This window comes from Notolabrus celidotus, chromosome 22, assembly GCF_009762535.1.
Source record: "Notolabrus celidotus isolate fNotCel1 chromosome 22, fNotCel1.pri, whole genome shotgun sequence".
NCBI classification, from domain to species: Eukaryota; Metazoa; Chordata; class Actinopteri; order Labriformes; family Labridae; genus Notolabrus; species Notolabrus celidotus.
The window spans coordinates 12,998,103-13,019,352 of record NC_048293.1 but is presented as its reverse complement, the minus strand read 5'-3'; the positions used below and the strand labels follow the sequence as shown (position 1 = coordinate 13,019,352).

General features: G+C 41.1%; 2 protein-coding genes across 2 annotated transcripts; both read left to right on the top strand.

Annotated features, from left to right (window-relative positions):
- Positions 1 to 13,106: 13,106 nt before the first annotated feature.
- LOC117806070 (cytochrome P450 1B1-like) lies at positions 13,107 to 15,986 on the top strand. Its single transcript, XM_034674740.1, has one exon. It carries the CDS (start codon positions 13,350 to 13,352, stop codon positions 14,925 to 14,927), a length of 1,578 nt encoding a protein of 525 aa, XP_034530631.1. The 5' UTR covers positions 13,107 to 13,349; the 3' UTR covers positions 14,928 to 15,986.
- Positions 15,987 to 17,083: 1,097 nt separating this feature from the next.
- On the top strand, positions 17,084 to 19,641 carry LOC117806071 (cytochrome P450 1B1-like). The gene has a single exon (XM_034674741.1). It carries the CDS (start codon positions 17,298 to 17,300, stop codon positions 18,870 to 18,872), a length of 1,575 nt encoding a protein of 524 aa, XP_034530632.1. The 5' UTR covers positions 17,084 to 17,297; the 3' UTR covers positions 18,873 to 19,641.
- Positions 19,642 to 21,250: the final 1,609 nt, after the last annotated feature.

Sequence of the window (21,250 nt, the reverse complement as noted above, 5' to 3'; positions counted from 1 at the left end):
CCAGGCTGTAAGCATCCTTTATTTCTGATGTAAAATGGGAATTTTAATTAACATGGAACCTGATGTGGAAACTTTGGATTTTGCAGTCAGCCTTAAGTGGACACTCAAAGTACTACAGATTGCACTTCCACACTGGCTTCATTCTTTTAAGCCTGAAGGTTTCCAATTGGTTTTAACATGATCTCCAAGGACGATAGGACTGCTAATGGCTACTAGTCTGTTAACGACTTTGTTTACATTCCCCTACAAATGACTGTGGCAACAAAAGACAAGGCCTTATGTGGATGAAACCTACAGCACAATGCAACAGAACTAAGACATTCCTAACCAAAGAAGATGGTTGAGATAAAATCATTGTTAACGTATTTTATTCTTGAGCATTACATTTATGAGACCCACAGACTGACAATGCATTCAAGGGAATGTACAGTGATATAAGAGCTTTCAGTTGGCCGCAGACCTTATAACACAAACAGCATGTGTCTATACATGGATGAATCCCTATGTCGCATTGCATAAATACATATGCATGAGTATTCGTGTCTGTATAACTCGTCTTAGCCAAACATCTAAACATGTCGATGGTTTCAGGTTATTTCCAGCTGGGACCTGGCAGCATGCCAGGATAAAATACAGCTAGGAAAGTAGCATTCATTTTTATAAAATGACACTACAGGACACTATGTCTAACAGCTAATGCATTTAGTTATGATGTAGAGTTCTTGGCTTTATGCTCTGTATCCTAAATTTGGGTTTAATTCACTCCAAAACATTTAAAGTCTGACATCACTTCTAATTTCACTCCAAGAGGAACGACTTAATGGCATAAAATATGTATAAAGTATAGAGTCATCTGATTCATTCAGGATTTATCTATGACATCAACTTCAAAAAGTTAACTTCTTTTTTCCTCTGTTGAAGAGTGTAAAAGCTCACAAAGGAAGGCCTTGCATTTTAAATATATGAGATCAATGAGATCATTAACTTGTAAATTAGATGATGATGTAAATTATAAACAAGAGGATAAAATCTTCATTGGTCAGGCACATTCATATATCAATGTAGAACCACACTGAGATCCTGTCTGTCTATCTATTACACAAAGATGCTCCATGACGCAGAAGGCCTGACCCTAGGACAGGCACTCAAGGCCATCTGTCACCTAAAGACAAATATGTCAACTCTCACTTTTAAAGAGGGCAAGAGGCCACTACAGCTGTGTCCTCTCCAAGGATCACACTTCTATTTTACGTCAGATTGCTCTGAGAGCTGTAATCACTCTTCCTACATTTGTGGACACGAGTGTAAACACTTCAGCAGCTTGTTCAAGAGATCTCTGCTCCTCAAGCAGCAGCAGGGGTATCCATTGTCTGCACTTCATACGAGATCGTCAGTAAGTGACAACTGAAACTGAACTAATACAGATGAACTCTGATGACTGAGTCAACGACCACTGACAACCAAGACAGAACAGTCCCCCCCATTGGATTCATACCAATCAGAGTGAGTGTGGATAAATGGAAGCATATGAGCAGCACAAAACATTTTAAACTTTGAAATGTCAATCAAGCAGAGCTGCAGCAGTATCAATACACTGACTGTGAACTTTAAAAGTGTCACACTGCCTGACACACTCTCATATCACACTTTCTGAAATAGAGCTGCTTGTTTCCAGTTCAGAGACGAGAAACTTTCACAGATCTTAAGAGTTTTTTCATGTTTTATATTTTATTTTATTTTCTAATTCTCAATATATATTTATTTCTCCTCTACCCTTCATTTTATTTACAGTTAAATTTATATATTTCTAAATGTCCACCCTAATATTGCATGAATATAGGGTATATGAAATAGTGAAACTACAGCAGAGCTCCTCAGGACCTGGGACAGTGGATGAACTCTGCCCTCTCTGAGGTCTCTGTCCCGCTGCTGTGGCGATACCATCGGCTCATCTGCAGAATTGGAGCAGTAAAGGGGGGCAACCCGACCGCTAGCTGACCCGGCTTCATTTTCAGGATACTAAAATGCACCGAGCTGCTCAAGCGGAACATATGGAGGTGCAAAAGAGAGGGAATCACGGAACATTATCCGCCCAATTACACAATGAGAAGAGCAACCCGCTGGTAGTATCCATACTGCACGTAATGTTCACTGAGCCATCGTCCCCCCTCAGCCCCGATCAAACCAACTCAGCCTCCCCACCTGCAGGGGTCCCAGCCCGGGACAGTCTGCCTCACAGAGAGACCGAGACAAAACAACTCATAAATATGTGAATCAGTTAAAAGAATAAAGAGGATACGGGAACATTCTGTGTTGTTTCCAAAGAAAAAGAAGCAACCTCATGTCCTATCACCGCAGATGCTCCACAGATGATGTGATTTCTGCTGGTACCAAGAGACAAAATGCTTTCATAGTGAACCGGCTCCAAGTTTAATGAAGAAGCAAAAGCACATTCAAAGTTCTTGCATGTATTGTATTGTGGGAGTAAACACACCAACATTTTGCACGGCAGCCTCTCATCTTTCCTAGTTGTCATGAGAATACCAAGTAATGTTCCTTCTCACTCAACAAGGCTCAGCAGTGCAATGACTTGACACATTATGACACGAACTCTACCCTGAATAACCTGAGCTGGGTATGATGGGAGAGACTTGCATGCGTGTGTGAAGAAACTGTACTTTCTGTGAACTTTGTGAAAGATACTTCAAGTAGTTACTGCGTTGAATTGCATGTAGGAACACATCGTTATGTATCAATTTGGATTTAGAAGATGTTTATGACAGAAACTGTAAATTGCAGGACAGGATCGTCAATTTTTTTATGAGATTTCATGATAAACATTTATTTGGTAATAATTGAAATACTACTTCTAAACTCTAGTTTACTACCCCCCTTACCCAACCAACATATACACCTATTGTCAGGTATATTATCCCCTTCTCTTATTTACTTCACTGAGCAATTTATTTCTATTTCAATGCAACAAACATTTTTACTGTGTAATTTGCATTTCAATAGTGTGCTTTACATTTTCTATGATTAATTGTACATTTAAACTGTGCAGAATGCATTTTTACTGTGCACTTAACATTTTCAACGAAGCAATTGACACTTTGGTATACTGTTCTGTTTTTTTTTGTTTATTTTGGCCATACATTTTCTACCATGTAATATTAATGTTTCCTCTACAGTGCAAATAGCTTAGTTTTCTGTGCACTTTACATTTTCAACCACTGTGCAAATACAATGTGAGCTGGTGTGCTGGTTTTTCTTTCATGCAATGTATAACTGAGAATTTGTCACTGTGTGCAATTTTGCTCATACACATTATCTACCTTGTCATATGCATTTTTCACTGTACAATACATGGTCTTTTAGGTGATCTAGTTTTTCACCATGAATTATACATTATTTATCATGCAACATAGATTGCATGTCCTGAGCTTGAGGTGAAGCATTTCTTAAGTAAATTGTGCATTGCATAATGATGTGAAGGTTTTCTCTTTTATTTTCTTAGTACAGCTCTTGGAACAAAATTTCAAAGACTCAGGTTGAGACACAGATCAATCAGTGCTTTAGATCATAGCTTTTAACAGAGCTTTAAATCAGCTCTCCCTGTGCTGAAATGTCCTAGACATTTTCAGCTTACACTATTGTAACTTCTGTTTCCAAGGTCTCCAAGTACAAAAAAACAGTGACTAATGGTAGGGAGAAGTGAAAAAGAGTGTGGAGCAAGGCTGACAGGTAGCTATAGCTCTGGAAAATCACTTTAAGTACTCTGTCCCAGAAAGACTGTTAAAATGTGGAATAAAATACCCCTCAGTTTCCTAATATGTGAGTTGGCCCTTGTAACCTGTTTGTGAACTCTTTTTCCACAAACTTGCTGTACAGCGAGTCTGGGGTCTCAATCTTTGTTTGGGGTCTGTGATTTAGGCATGGTATAATCCTTTAAACTATTTTTCAGTCTTCTTAACATAATCTTTTATATGTTAGTATCCCTAATGAAATAAAAACACCACATTCTAAAGAATTCTGGCACGCTGAAAGCAATGTTTTTAAAGAAGCACCGATGCAGTCGTCTCATCCAAGCGTGCCGGATACGGCCCTGGTGGGGAGGCTTTCAGCAGTGTGACTGCCCCCTGGTGGCTGGCTGCAGTATAGGTCAAAAAATCCGTCTCCCCCATTCATTTGAATGGGGGAGCAGTCAAACTTTAAAAAATGAATACACGTCGTCCGAATGTTTCTCACATCCGTATGCTGTGGTTATATGTAGTTAGTATTTGACTGTTTTGTGTTCAAGGCCTCTTTTTTCTGAAAAGTTTCTTTTTCGTTAGTTATTAGAGTTTAAAAAACGGGGTTTTACTTCCGGGTTTCCTTTGATTCACAGCCGCAGTAGAACCAAGCGGCAAACTCCGGTCTTAAACGATGAAGCCAATGCGGAAGTGCTATAAACTGCAGTACATTGAGAATCCGCTTGAGGCTGGCTGCAGAAACACCGGAAACCACATAGACATGAATGGGAAAAAGACGATCTTTGCAGCATTAATAAACATGTTTACAGCCTGGTTCAAAAAACGTCTTGGCCCTATGAAGCTAATCTCTCTAATGGCACACACTGTACGGGGGGTGAATTTTTTTCTAACGTGACGGTTCAGAAGATATTAAGATTACGAGTTTTGCCAAAATAAGGACATGACTGACGTGACTCCCGGTCAGGAACACACAGCCATTGGCTAAGGGGCTCACACTACGTGACACTCTGCCTGGTTGAGTTCCGCATTACCAATATGGCTGCTGCCGTCGATTTGCTTCAAAACAGCTCTCAGGAACAGATGGGTGACATCACGGATACTACGTCCATATTTTATACAGTCTATGAGTAGAACGAAACTTCAAAGGGCACACAGTGTCTTGTGACGTTACGCTGTAGGGCGGAGCTTATTACAAAGGCTTCACAGGCTCTGGCTGCACAATGGCTGCGCCCAGGAGAGGGATTTTTGGCTTCAGAACTGTACAACGGGAAGAGGCGGAGCAACGCTGTCCATTTTTATTTACAGTCTATGGTCTCATCCTATACAATGAAATTCAAGCGGACTCTCCTCATAGTCACTTGAAAACCTTTGAAAGAAAAAGTCAACAGGTGTTTCTCTCTAGTTTCTGTTTGTGTGAGAAATATACATGGGCAAGTGATTATTTTAAGGTGGACATTGGCATATTAATGAGTCAGCATGTAGATCACATTAGAAAATGACAAGCTTTTCTGTTTACGAATATTTGGCCATTCTCTTCTTACTTTAATCTAGCTGACAAACAAACAACAGCAGACTTTTTTATATGTAGTAAAGTCCTTCTATAGCAACAAAGCACTAGTACATTTTGGGATGCGAAATGATGCCCTAAAACCAAAGTATCCCACTTTTCAAATGGGATGGATCATGGCCAGGCGGATACTGACTTGAAAGATATGAATCGCCCATGTGACACATCTGCAATCACAAGAGCTTGATACCTGGAAGTTAAGTTAAGTTAAGTTCCAAAATTTTAAGCATACAATTTGATCTGCATTCTTGTTTGTTTGTTCTGATCTCATTCAACCATTTAATGAGTTGTTCCTTGGCTGCACCCTATACCACTGAGTTGCATGAAAATCGTGCAACAAGTTTTCCATAATCATTCTGCAAACAGATATATAAACATAAAAAACTGCTCTTTGGGTGGTAAAACCAAAGTTCTCTTGAATCATCCCAGAACCAGTATACAAAGACATTTGGCCAAAAACAACATCAAATTTGTAATGTCATGGTACCACACAGATTGGTAAGGAACATGGATGAGTGAGCTGAAAGAGGCAGAAAAGGAGTTCAAAGTTAAAGAACATTTCAGATAACGCCCTGATTTTACTTCTGTTTATTATTAACTATTTAATTCATTAAAAGGAACAATTTATTTTGTTCTGTTTTTTCTCCTATTTTGGTTTCTTAATTCCTAACACGGTGGCTGTGTGAGACAAATAAGCTTAATGTCGTTCTTTCATGGGACAAGAGGTGGGAAATATGTCCTACCGATTTCTCCGCCTGTCTTTTGATGAGCTCACAGAGCCGGGGTCATCTGGAAGCCATTTCTACTTGTGCTTTCTCCCTCGTCTCATTTTAATCTCTCAGTGCAGCCCCACACCTCCCCTCCACACAACCCCCGCCCCCCGCTCCCCGGGGAAGCCGGAGTTCAGTGACCGAGCTCCGCGCACGCCAGGCCGGCATGGCACGCAAGCTCATCCCCGCTCCGCTCCCCTAGCACGCAAAAAACTCTACGGGATTAGAAACAAATATCCATTTACTGTACATAATACATGGCTCCTGTCCTGGGTGCCACATTAAGTGAAAATTCATCACGCAGCCTGCACTCAGTGAAGAGGGAACTGTCCGGTTCTGAGGAAGTGTTGGAGAAGAAAAAAAGACTGTTATGTTAATAATTTGATCTTAATAATATACGATCTTTGTCTGCACATGCCTTGTTATGTGAAATGAACTTTCTAGTGAGTGGTATATTCTTTGGCAATTTATTTCCACATGTTATTCCTACTGTTTTGTTTATATGTTTCTGAGTGACATAAAGTTAAATATGAAGTTGATCTCGTAGAGTGCATTCAAGGACAACTCTCTATCCCCAGGAGCCTCAAAGAAAGGACTGTTTGCAACTCTAAAAGAACATTTCATACTAAATTTACACATTTCCTGGAACCTCACAGGATTTGTCGACGAGTTTGTCTATACAAAGCATTAACAATGTAGAAAATGTAAAATGCGTGTGGTCACTCAATTGAATCATACCCCAAACTTTGACTATGCTGCTTTATTTAGCTAAATATCCACATGAAAGTGCAGCGTGCAAGAAAATGAAAATGTGCAAAAATCTTTACCATGCTTTTAAAACCATATTTTGAGAATGGTCTGAATCTTTATTTTTATGATTTGACCAAGGATCTTAAATCACTGCAGGGAAGCATTCCCTAAGAGAAGCATGCTCCTCTCTTATGTGGTCTGTTTGGTATTTCTATGGAGACAAACCTTTGGTCACAGCAGGTCTAACTCAACTCAGCTATCAGAGATAACCAGAATTCTTTGCCTTTATTAGCTTTCTTTTTCCCTAAATCCAAAAGGACATTGAACCTGCTGTGATCCTGAATTTCATCCCATCTTACATCATTTTGTTGTGAAACACGTGAGGTTTTACAAATATACAAACAAGGAATTGAATTCTGAGTGCATAATTCAATCTTGTTTTGTATGCCTGGGGTTTTTTATTGTGCTGTTTGTGGCTAGATGCGTGTGTAACACAATACCCACACAATTGTCATAGGGTACAAGTCCTTCTTTTCAAATGTTCTCCTCATAGTCTTGTTTCTCACAAAAATTAAATATTTATTTAGATTATGTTTCAGGCTAAGCATGCATCTGGACTAGGGCTGTCAAAAGATCACATTTTTAAGTCCTGTTTAAAGGCTGAATTTCAACAAATGATGGGATAAATCACTTTTTTCATCACATATTTAAAACTTTTTTTAAAATTCAGAATAACAGTGTAAAGCAATTCGTAGCAGTGGGATTCAAATGAACGAAGTGAAGTATACTTTATGATCCTGCTTTTTAGATTCATTATTAAAATAAAAGCTGCACTACTACACCAGTGTGCTCTGAAACCAAAAGGTGAGAGACTGTTTCACAATGTTTCATCACCAGGTCAGTGGTAATTCATGCACTCAACTTCATTACAGTGGCTGACACCAGTCTGATAAGTTGTACCTGTATGTTTAGCTTACAGGTGAAAGCTCCAATTCAGTACTTAAGTTTTAATTTTGTTCAAAAGAAAGTGCATTTTACTTTTGACTTGTTGACTAAGCTGTTTGAGAGTTTAATGATGTTAAATGTGCCATTCAAAAGCACAGTGGTTGTGATTTTTTTCCATCACAGTAGCAGCAGGAACAAGAAGACACTGCAGCAGCTTCACTAAGGTGTGCTGTATGGGACAAAATAGACTGCAATATCAAATGCAATATTTTTACATTTCACATGTTGGATGCTGGATAAATCAACTGGATGAAATCACTTTTGCATCAAAAATGTTTGTATGTCAGGCATATTCCTGAGCACTGCTTTAAAATTTGACTTTGACATAATAACGCATCATAGAATAGTTGGAAATTGTGTAAGCAAATTGTTGCCCATTTACATTCATTGAGGTAGAGTTTCTGGTAAGTTGATTCCTTTAAGTTCATTTGTACAGTTTTAGTACATTTTTACATGAATTCTTGAGCTGAATGTATAACTACTAAATGCTTTTCTATGTCCATCAGCTGGCCACAGTTAACTGCTGTTTAAAATGGAGCAGGCAAGCTTTAAGACCTATACTGTAGCCAGTCACCAGAGGGAGCTCTAAAAGTTCTGGCTTAACTCAGAATAGCTGGTGTACTGTCCCTTGTTTAATGCGATCCATCTGATCAAATATGTATTCATCAAGAGCCTGGTTTTTATCTGTTAAAAGGATTTTTTTCTCTCTGTTGCTTGCTCATGGGGGATAAGTGTTGTGCTTCTAAATCCTATGAGATGTAAAGTGCCCTAAGATAACTTTTGTTGTTATTGGTGCTATGAATAAAATTGAATTTCTAACTACTCGTTCTGTGGGAGCTTGCTGGTTGTGTCCTTTTAACAGGATTTAGGGATGGCACTGGTTTTACCCATAGACTGTATAAAATATGGACGTAGTATCCGTGACGTCATCCATCTGTTCCTGAAGCGCTGTTTTGAGGCCAATCGTCAGCGGGAGCCATATTGCTGCTGTCAAGCGATTGTGACGTAAAGAGGCGGGCTTTGAGCCTCCTAGTCAACAGCTACAGTGTTCCCGCCTGTCATCAAGTCAGCTGTGCCTCTCATTTGAAGACTCGTAATGTCAATATCTTCGAAATTGCCGTGTTAGAAAAAAAATTCACCCCTCTACAGTGTGTGCCAATCAGCAAATGAGCTATCCAGACGACACCCGTATTTTGTACCAGGCTGTGATTGGTGTGTATGTGGTTTCCAGTACTTCCGGAGCCAGCCTCAAGCGGATCCTCGAGGAACTGCAGTTTTTAGCACTTCCACATTGGACTCATATTTTGAGACCGGAGGTTGCTGCTTGTGGTCAAATCAAATGCCCCATGTGCAGAAGCCATAACTCTCAAAAATGGCACTGCAAGGGATTTTGGGCCCAATATAAAAACATATAACTGGGCCCACTTTCTGTAAATGTTCTAATATTATTAGGGGCCTTGTCACTCAGTCATGGGCCCTGACTTTCCCCCCCATATGGTGCCCCTAGCCCTCCAAGCAGTGCCCATGGGTCCAATTCCCACCTTCAGATATTTTCAGAGTGCTATCGGCCATTGGCCCATCTACTCTATCCACAGTCTTGTCTTCTCAAGATAGAGAGTGAGAGCAAATCAAAACATCAAAAACTGGGGCCGGACAACCAAATGCTTGAAAGTAACATTACATCTTTTAAAATATATTTTATGATTCCCTTATTTGATAAATACAAACTAACTTGGCCTCCACAAACTTGATGTAACTTGAGTTGTCTCTTTTGTGCATCTATGTAAATAAACTGTACTCTTCCATCACTCTCCATTTGGTATTTCCTCACTAGAGTGAAATTTGCCTGTGCTCGTCTTTTCTCAGGCTTTTTACTCACAAACAACAATCAGGTCAGACAGCAACGTTTTTCCAAGAATCTCTCTTCTTTGTGGTCTGGCAAGCCAAACATTCTCATTTTAAACATCACCATCTCTAACTATCAATGTCCGGTGGTTACCTCCTGGCTGCTTATGGCGCTGGCCCAGAGGATGTTTTGTTGGTGTGTTGACTGCTCTGTTTGGTTGTCTTTGGCCTCAGCTTTTTTAGTCTTGAACACACCTTTCTCCTTTTAAGAAAAATGAGATCTTCACACAAATTCCTGCCTTAACTTTGCTCTTCCCTTTCCCCAAATACCACCAGCCCCACAACTGCCTGTTGGACCCCTGGCTTTCCTCTCCCCGCTGCTCCCCCCTCATCCTCTCCTAACACCCCCAAACCCCACCTCCTCTGCCCCCCACTACCTCCCTCCCCTCTTCCTTCCTCCCTGTTGGTGCTGTGCGTGACAGTAGCTCACTGAAAAGTGGAAATGAGACTAGTAAACAATGATTAGCTCCAGAGCCGGGCAAGCCTGGTCTACCATTGGTCCTGTCTCCACACAACGAGCGCCCACCCGCCGGCACATGACATGCAGCGGAATACACCGACCCCCATCCCCGCCTCCACCCTCCCCTCCGACTACCTCCCCCCCTCCTCTCAGCCAGAGTCATCGCAGGGTCAGGGCCAACCTTTCACAGCCAGGTTACAAGGGGTAATCACAGGCAAACACAGCAGCCACACGCAAAACGCACACACGACACCCCCCATCCCCTTCTACCCGGGCCTCCATCCTCTCACACACACATACACACAAACTACCACCCCCTCCCATCACCCAACCACCCCCTTCCTCCACCACAAACCTGGCTCTGATTAGCGTGATGGGGATGCAAGTGGCCACATGTGTACGAGGAGCAGACTCAGGCGAGGAGGAGGAGGAGGAGGTGGTGGATGTGGATGTGGAGGTGGAGGGGTGGTAGGATTCCCTCTATAGGAATAAAAGAGAGAAGAAACAGTCATCCCCAGTGCAGGCAGTGTATTCGAAGACATTGCTATGTCTCTGGTTAACCGAGGAATCATTCTGGAGGCTTTGGTGCTCGGCCACACCGCATTTCTCAAGACAAACAGCTCTCAGGCAGAGCTCCGAACCAGCACGACTCCCGCCATGTGTTAAAGGCTGTTTAAGGACCTTTATTGTGAAGGAATTACACAGGACACATAATGTTGTTACACTTCGGTTTCTTTTTATTGTTTCATTTCCGTTTGTATTTATTGAAAGATTGGTATGAATTATAATTTCAGTGCAGGGTTAGATTGGGAAAGTCTGATTTAAGCAAAAAAAAATGTCTGCTTTTGTAACAATTTCACTCACTGAAGCAGTAAAATAGTTACAGAAGAAGTTAATTTTATGTTAATGCAAACAGGCACTGTATGGTTAATTCTCCATTTAACCAATGAGATGTGTGCAGCATAACTTTAACTTTGACTTTAATGGAATAAATGATTTTTATGCTTCCTTGTCTTAATGATCTGCATATAAAGAGGTAAAAATGGCCTCAATCGGTCATAATATAAAAAAATATGCCCCTTGTAGTTTTTTCTAAAAAAAACCCAATCTGTTAAGAAGTTAATAACATACTTTTTTTTTAGCATTTACTATTATCTTCCCCCAATTCTCACCCCTATTTTTCCTCCATTTCTACAAATAATGAGCGACTGTGCCTGTGTGGTAATGACGTTTCTGTCCCTCTGACTTACTGCCTTACTTCGGAAATGGTTTACTATTCAATTAGGGCCATTACCTCCCTTGCAAAAATAAACCACACAGCTGGTGGGAAAACAAGAAACAAATTTAGTTTCACGAAAACAGAAGAGAGGAGTTTTACTTTGGTTACTTTGATCTGAAAAATCTACAGAATCTATCTATCTATCTATCTATCTATCCATCCATCCATCCATCCATCCATCCATCCATCCATCCATCCATCTGCTATACTCTATCTGAGTATAGCACTTTGCTATATTTCCTTCTGAATGCCCCCATGTTTCTTGAATTGGTGGTTGTACTTTATACTTGAAAGTACAACCACTGTTGGGAGGAGGAAGGGGAGGAGGGGGGGCACCTGAAGTTGCGCAGTGATGTAACCCAGAGTGTCATGCTGCAGTTAATGTGTTGGGAGGAAAAATACAAGAAGTCACAGCAAATTCAAATATCAATATTTGATGGTTTCTCCACACTGAGTTATTGTGCTGGATTTGTCGTGCAAGATTTCACTCAAGTGTTTCTGTCACTGCCAGATGCTGAGGTGAAAAATGTGTCACAAAGGAAAGACAGACAGAAAGAAAGAAAGAAAGAAAGAAAGAAAGAAAGAAAGAAAAGTCTAATATTTACAAATAGATAATTGAAGATCTGTTGTTGTTTTTTTTCCTCTGAGCTTTCTCAGCTAATCCATTTTAAATCTGAGGTGTTTCTTCTTCTTTTAAGGAATGCTAAGCTGCAAGATTTAATTTTCATTTTGGCCAGTGTTCTGAGACTGTTCAGTTTTTTTAAGTAATTACAAAAGTTCTTAATAAAAGATGTATTTTCTTGTGAATAAGCTACACAGGTTCACTTTAAGACGCGGTCTTCTTTGAAGAGGGGCTGTTAGGTGCGCAACTTTTTTTCCCTCAACTTTAACAAGCTCTGATTTCATTTTTTTAAAGAACTATCAAAGTGATGATTTGCTGTATAGATTCTGCAGGACCTTAGAAACAGACTCACAGGGGAACAAAATATAATACAGTTATTTTTAATCACTGGGTTAGTAGTTGTCCTCCAAGCACATCTGCGCAAATCCACTTACTTAAACTCTCACAATAAATTACACATAACGCGTGAGCATGCAGTGTTTTAAGGAGATCAATAGACACGCTAGAAATAGAAATATATCGCCTACACGTAACCTAATTACTTTTAAGCTGTTTCTGTTTAAATTTAATGAAAGTATAAACTCAGTCAAGAGTTTAACAAACCGTAACCAAACACTAGCCAAAGTGCGCACGCCGAGTCCTCTGCAGCGACAAAACAAACCATGTTAAAAAGAAACACTTTAAAACATGCAAACTCTGCCAGTCCTCCAATTAGTACAACAAATTGGCTCGACACGTTTCCCTCTGATTCGGTCACCAGTTGCTGAGTCTTTTTTCCCTGCAGCGGACGGTGCGTTCACGCTGCTCGCTCACGGTGTCCCAGGACTCACACAAGTGCGCGCCTCCAACAGCGAGCGACAACAGAGAGATGATATGGTGGGGTCTACAGGGCTACCACAATGGGAGGAGTAAAAAAGTTACCCTGAGCCCTGCCCACCTACTGCAAAACATATAAGAAGCTGGAGTGAAGCAAGACGCAGGCACTTAAGCCTTCAATCTTGATGAAAAGACAAAAACTTCTCCCTCACTCACTTCTTTTATCCACTATCTAAGTTTTTATTTGAATAATGATCTCACTGGCATTAATAGACACCTCTGAGATAATTTTTTCATCTGTTATGGATATACAACAACTTCATTGATTTTTTTCACTCACGCTATCAAAAACTACATAAAACTTTGTTGAAAAGTGAGGATTTTTATTCACCTGAGGAAAGAGTGAGCTGAAATTAAGTCACCATGGCACTGGACTCTGACTTTGGTGTGAAGAGCAGCAGCATCATCAGGGAATGGAGTGGACAGGTCCAGCCTGCTCTGGTCGCCTCCTTTGTTTTCCTCTTCTGTCTGGAAGCCTGCCTGTGGGTCAGGAACCTCAGGCTCAAGAGAAGACTGCCTGGACCCTTTGCCTGGCCGGTGGTGGGCAATGCCATGCAGCTGGGCCAGATGCCTCACATCACCTTCGCCAAGTTGGCCAAAAAGTATGGAAATGTGTACCAGATACGACTGGGCTGCAGTGACATCGTGGTTCTGAATGGAGACAGGGCAATACGTCAGGCTCTGATACAGCACAGCACTGAGTTTGCAGGCAGACCAAACTTTGTCTCTTTCCAGATGATCTCTGGAGGCAGGAGTATGACTTTTACTAATTACAGCAAACAGTGGAAAGCACACAGGAAAATAGCCCAGTCCAGCCTCAGAGCGTTCTCCTCTGCAAACAGTGAGACCAAGAAAGCATTTGAGCAGCACATATCAGCTGAGGCCATGGAGCTGGTGCAGGTATTCCTACGCCACAGCACTGATGGACGTTTTTTTGACCCGGCTCATGAATTCACAGTAGCTGCTGCTAATGTCATGTGCGCTCTGTGCTTTGGGAGGCGATACGGACATGATGATATTGAGTTCAGGAACCTGTTGAAGAAGGTGAACAAGTTTGGAGAGACGGTGGGGGCAGGTAGTCTTGTAGATGTGATGCCCTGGCTTCAGTCCTTCCCTAACCCAGTCCGTAGTGTCTATGAGAACTTCAAGAACCTCAATGAGGAGTTCTTTGCTTTTGTGAAGGATAAAGTGGTGCAGCACAGGGAGTCCTTTGACCCTGAAGTTACCCGGGACATGAGTGACGCCATCATCAATGTGATCGAGCACGGAAAGGACAGTGGACTGACGAAAGAGTTTGTCGAAGCAACAGTCACAGATCTAATCGGAGCAGGACAGGACACAATGTCAACTGTCATGGAGTGGATCCTCCTGCTGCTCATCAAGTACCCAGACATTCAAGCCAAACTGCATGAGCTCATAGACAAAGTGGTCAGCCGAGATAGACTGCCTTCAATAGAGGACAGAAGCAACCTGGCATACCTGGACGCCTTCATCTACGAGACCATGCGCTTCACTAGCTTCGTCCCTGTCACCATCCCACACTCCACCACCTCCGACGTCACCATCGAAGGTCTCCACATCCCGAAAGATACCGTGGTCTTCATCAACCAGTGGTCAGTCAACCACGACCCCCTGATGTGGAAGGACCCTCACGTTTTTGACCCCACACGCTTCCTTGATGAAAACGGGGCCCTTGATAAGGACATAACCAACAATGTGATGATCTTTTCAACGGGTAAGAGACGCTGCATCGGCGACCAGATTGCCAAGGTGGAGGTGTTTTTATTCTCAGCCATCCTGCTGCACCAGTGTAGCTTTGAGAGCAGCCCCTCTGACCCCCCCTCTTTAGACTGCTCCTACGGGCTCACGCTGAAGCCGCTCCAGTTCTGTGTCCGTGCCAAGCTCAGGGGAAAGCTGCTTGGCTTAGTTTCCCCGGCATGAACAGCATGTCCCAATACTGTGACTCAAGGCCAGCAAACACTTCTCCAACAATGACATTTAACAGTGAGTATCAAGATCTTACTGTTGGAAGGTTTTCATATTTAATGATGATATTTAATGCATATCTGAACACAGACTGTATTTGAAGTATTGTTTGGAACATGATTTCTAAGGTGTAACATTTGCTACAGGTTGAATCTGAGGTTTTGTGGCTGTGGGGATAAACTTTTGCTTCACAAGATACTTGATCAGACTTTGTACATAATTTTGAGTTGTGTGCTTGATTTAAATTCACTATTGTGCATGTACATGTATTATGTGTATGCAGGAATTAGCTACTTTCCTAACATGTCAATCTAAACTAATATAACTGTGTATGAGATGCTCGTGAATGTTATAGAGTCCCTTAATGACTTATTGTTCCGTATTGTAATATGTAAGATGATATTTAACCTTTGCCACCTACAGCAGTTACATTTCTTTATTTCCTATTTCAGGTATGACAATAAATGTAATGAATTTTAATGTATTTCACTATCTACTGTACACAAAGTGTATGAACACATGAAGTAAAGAATGCTGATTGAAGGGGTGTGTTTTTGAAGGAGGAAGTCTTAAATCAAGGGACATCCATTACAGCCTGAAAGAGGAAGAAAAGACACTGCAATGAACCTTGAAGACTTCACAAGTTTTGTGCACCCAGGGTTGAGTTTTACTGTACAAGCACTGCAGCTACACAATGCCAAACACAAACATCACACCAGTAATAAAAAACAACAAACACATGAAGCAAACGTCTTCCACTCACTCAAAACATGTCTGTTTACAATGTCACTTTGTCAAAGCTATATGGATGTGAGTGCACTCTCTTTGGAATCGATGTAACAATGCTCAAGGGATGTGTTCCTCTGTCCGTGTCAAGGCAGCAAATTAAACTTTTAAGGCCTTGAATGTTTCACTACACCCTCACAGAGGATGTGATTTGTCCATGTGTTGGCTTTATATGATGGGAAAATAAGCTATAACTGAAATAAATAAAGTGATGTTTTGTCAATGTCATTGTGTCTTGTTTGATTGTTGTTTTAGGCTTTCACTACAATCACACTACACTCCTTTAAACCTGCAAAGCTATACTCATGTAGTTATACTTCTAAAGGCTCAAACATATGCTAGTGTTGGAGTTGTTCAAAATGTGCCTGCAGTGTGATATTAGGCCCCATCGTTGTTAGTATGTCTGTCAATACTCTTCGGGACAAAAATAGAAAGCTCTGAACTACTTGCCTTGTGGCTGAATATCACTAAAACCAAAGCTGATGTTTTTTTAAGTTCCCCCTTTTGTTGCACAAGCACCCACATGAGCTGATTTATAGCTGAACCCTTCTCATCTGAAGTCTATTTAAAACTATTTTGATGCAGCAGCCGCAAACCTAACAGCTACATTATCTCAATGACCTTTGTTTAAAAGGCTATTATGTCTACAGTAATGTTGTATATATGTTTTATTGGGCATTATAAATTGTTCAGTTTGTATCTGTTCAGTGTTTGGAGCTGAAACCTGCAGTTTCATGGTGATATCCCAGAGCCTTTTTCCCTGCATGGTTATAATTAACAGCTTGGCTGTAAATAACAGAAAGCAAATCATGTTTAGAATGGCCACGGAAAGTCCATAGGAAAGTGCATACAGCGAAGTCATGAAACCTCAGAGGGAAACACAAACAACTCCAGATTATTGTCCATTACGTGCGCTATATGCTACCACACAGCACAAACATTCCACCCCTTTCCATGACACTGCTAAAGTGCATCATTGTTCAACATTAACACATTTGTACCCGATTTTATATGCAAAATAGCTTCAGGCCACAAAATAGATTTAGCTGTTCATCTTTTCAAAGTCTCAGTGATATCCGTGATGCTCTTTGACTGCAAACCATAAATCTGAAGTTTTTGGCAACAGGGCCTATTAAGTAGCTGCTTTCCCCTTTCCCTCATCCTTGGAGGGACGTTGCTGGCAGAAGGCCTGAGTGGGAATAGGACTAAGGTCTGCAGGCTGTGGTCAAAGTGGGAGGGGAGAGATAATAAAAAACCTGAGTCGCTGACCCCTCCCACTAAAGAGATACATATAAGCGAAGTGTTAAGGCTTGAACCTGATCGAACTTCTCTCACTCGCTTCTGTGCAGGAGGGCAGAGACAGCATGTGTGAGCAACTTGAAGTCCCTACTATTGGGATTAGTTAGTCTGATTATAAACACCTACTGAGAATTAGAATTTATTTGACTGTGCAAAGAAGGGCAACATGAAGTGGATTCTTTCTTGAGTTAAACCTTTTTTTTTTTGCACAAAGTGGATAACAAATTTAAGGATAACACAATGGCTCAAATGGATTCAGATTTTGGTGTGAAGAGCAGCAGCATCATCAGGGAATGGAGTGGACAGGTCCAGCCTGCTCTGGTCGCCTCCTTTGTTTTCCTCTTCTGTCTGGAAGCCTGCCTGTGGGTCAGGAACCTCAGGCTCAAGAGAAGACTGCCTGGACCCTTTGCCTGGCCGGTGGTGGGCAATGCCATGCAGCTGGGCCAGATGCCTCACATCACCTTCGCCAAGCTGGCCAAAAAGTATGGAAATGTGTACCAGATACGACTGGGCTGCAGTGACATCGTGGTTCTGAATGGAGACAAGGCGATACGTCAGGCTCTGGTACAGCACAGCACTGAATTTGCAGGCAGACCAAACTTTGTCTCATTTCAGGCCGTGGGTGGGGGGAGCAGTTTGACTTTTACCAGTTACAGCAAACAGTGGAAGATGCACAGGAAAATTGCTCAATCAACGATCAGAGCCTTCTCATCGGCCAATAGCCAGACCAAGAAAGCCTTTGAGCATCAAATTGTGGCTGAGGCCACAGAGTTAGTCGAGATTTTCCTGAAACTCAGTGCTCAGGGCCAACATTTTAACCCTGCTCATGAGCTGACAGTAGCTGCAGCAAACGTGATCTGTGCCTTGTGCTTTGGAAAACGTTATGGACATGATGATATTGAGTTTAGAGCCTTGTTGCAGAGGTCAGATGAGTTTGGACAGACAGTTGGGGCTGGCAGCTTGGTAGATGTGATGCCATGGCTTCAGTCTTTTCCTAATCCGGTGCGCAGTATGTTTGAGAACTTTAAAGACCTGAATCGAGAGTTCTTTGGGTTCGTCCAAAACAAGGTGGATAAGCACAGGGAGACGTTTGATCCAGATGTTACCAGGGATATGAGCGATGCTTTCATTGGCGTGATCGACAAGGCTGAAGGTGACAACGGACTCACCAAAGACCACACAGACGGGACAGTGTCTGACCTCATCGGTGCAGGCCTGGATACCGTTTCCACTGCTCTTCACTGGATTGTCCTGCTGCTGTCTAAATACCCAGACATACAAACCAAACTCCATGAGCTCATTGATAAGGTCGTAGGACGGCAAAGGCTGCCATCTGTTGAAGACCGGAGTCACCTATCTCTTTTGGACGCTTTCATCTATGAAACTATGCGCTTCACCAGCTTTGTCCCGGTCACCATCCCCCACTCCACAACTTCAGATGTAACCATTGACGGTCTCCACATCCCCAAAGACATGGTGGTCTTCATCAATCAGTGGTCTATCAATCATGACCCCCTGAAGTGGAAGGATCCACACATCTTTGACCCCACGCGCTTCCTGGATGAAGACGGCTCCCTCGACAAGGACATAACTAACAACGTTATGATCTTCTCAGCGGGGAAGAGAAGGTGTATCGGGGACCAGATTGCCAAAGTTGAGATATTTTTGTTCTCTGCGATTTTACTTCACCAATGTATCTTTGAGAAATGTCCCGAAGAGGATCTGTCTTTAAACTGCACATACGGTCTAACACTGAAGCCTTTAGATTATAAGATCAATGCCAAGCTCAGGGGAGAGTTACTAACAGACCAATAACTAACTGTTGGGATCAATCAAATGAAAGACCAACAGCACAATATAAGGTATGTGTTATATCAAATCATAAGCATTAAAAAGCTAATTATAAGCTTCTCACTTCTACTGACATTTAAAATCATGACCATAACCGATCTATTATAACTGTGCTCTCTGTCAATTTTACTCTGCAAGCCTAAAAAACTGCAACTTAGAAACTCTAAAAATATCAGTACTGGCTCTGCTGCATCATGTCAAAAGTTAAAAAAAAATCAATAAAATCTTTGATGTGGGCTCCCAAAGCCACAATTCATAATAAGCCTTAACTATGTATTGTTATTTATGTGAGGGTATTTAGCCAAGTCATCCTAAATTGCAAAATAAACGGTGGTGAATAGATTTTACCAAAGCATTCTGCTCCTTTCTTCACTGATGGGGGGAAAACATGCGCCAGCTGTGTGGTCTCAACTGAATCCACAGTTCAGTTATTGACCCAGCCTTTCATTCATCTTCATGTGTACTGGACTCTTTAATCTTTGAGTTTAATTCAATGTGCAGTCATCTACATTTATGTACTCTTAAATCATGCTTATTACTGTTGTATTCTGATGATAACTCTATCCATAAAACATCACTGTAAATCCTGATGTCTAAGGAATATCACATCTGAAATAATAAGCTGTGTAGAAAGCTCAATGTTTGAATTGTGTTTAAAAGTATGGTACAGAATGTTTTGATTACTGTGTGACAAGGATGTACAATAAACATTTCGTATTGATCTGTATCTGAATCTGTGTCATGTATCAGTCAAACCAAAGTGTTGAGAACCACAGAGGCTGGCCGGGTCAAAGAGATAATAATAGACCCAGAGGTCTGGTCTCAGTGTTGTTGTGAAAGATTAATGTGGGTTACAAGCCCTGCATGGTCTTTTCCTCCACCTCCCCCTTACAAGCAGGCTGTGACTCAGTACATCGGCACAGGCAACAGTAAGCAGCCACAAGGTTCACTCGTCAATATTTAACATGGAGCGCTCTGTTCTTTTGGCTGCGGTGTCATTTTTTTTTTCTGAAGGAACACATTCATCAGTGTCAGCCAAGTCTGAGCTGTCCCTGCTTTATTGATACACTGAGCAGCTTGTTAGTCCTCTGAATGACATCACCAAACTTCCAAGACTACAGATATAATACATTAATACATTTTGGATGGGCAGACCAAATCATATTTACACTTCATGAGGAGACACTAAATCTCCTTTATAAAAATAGTAACCTGTATGGAAGCATTATCTATTGACTTGTTGTTTATTATGCACATGGTCCTGCAATTTTGGCATTAGTTATTGAACATTCAATAAGTTCCTAGTACCTTCTTCATCAAGTGTTGTACTTTCAGTCCACTACATTTATCTACATTTGGCTTTATGTATGGATTGCTTGTGCTTCTTTTCAGATAAAGAATAATACAATTGTTGACTGTTTTAAAGGTCAAACCAGTAAAATAAAATGTATTTAGCTTGAGACCCCGAAAAAAACAGCATCAAGTCTGTTTGAAATATTTTAGATGGTTATAAATTGAGAGCAGTCACACAAAGAACAGACTCAGATTTAAACTTCTGTTGGTATTTCATCTGAATAATTGTAGGAGCTATAAACATCGAGATCAACTTGGTTTTTTTTACTTCATACTGCATTAATAAGTTAAAAAGTCCTATATTGGAGACACTAGATAAAACTACAATGGGAAAACACCTAACAAACCCTTAAGTCACAAGAAGTAGTAATATAGCAGCAAAAACTCAAATCTTTAGTTTATTTCTCTTACTTCTAGTAGAAATCTCATTAGGCTTAATATAAGCCACAGTCATGTGAAAACACCTTATTCCAAGATATCACATCGACAAAAAAGGCCTATATTGCATGTAATGAGTGAAAATATGTGCCAATGCAGAAGGTAACATTTTCTGCAATGTAAAAAGTTTCTTGAATTAAGACCTTTTTCTAACTGCAAAAAACACAAGAAATTTTGCTTGTTGGCTTGGCAGATATTTATACTCATTACAAGCATTTAAGGCCTTCATTATAGCTTGTAATCTCTTGAATAACATGCTTATCTGGACTTTTAAAATGAATGTGGCTTATATTAAACCTGATTAGATATTTTAGACTAGAAATAAGACAAACACACTTGCTAAGATTTGACTTTTTGCAATAAATCTGTCGTAGTGGGCTTTTCTTCTGCAGAATGAGTACTTTTACTTCATACACTTTTAGTGCATCTTCCATAAAGTTATTTTCCAGGCATTTTTGCTTCTATAGAAAGGGCATCTGGAGACAGACAGAGACTGTGGGGAGGAGAGAGTGGGGGGGGGCAGGGGTTGTTACTGAGAGTCAAGCAGGGAC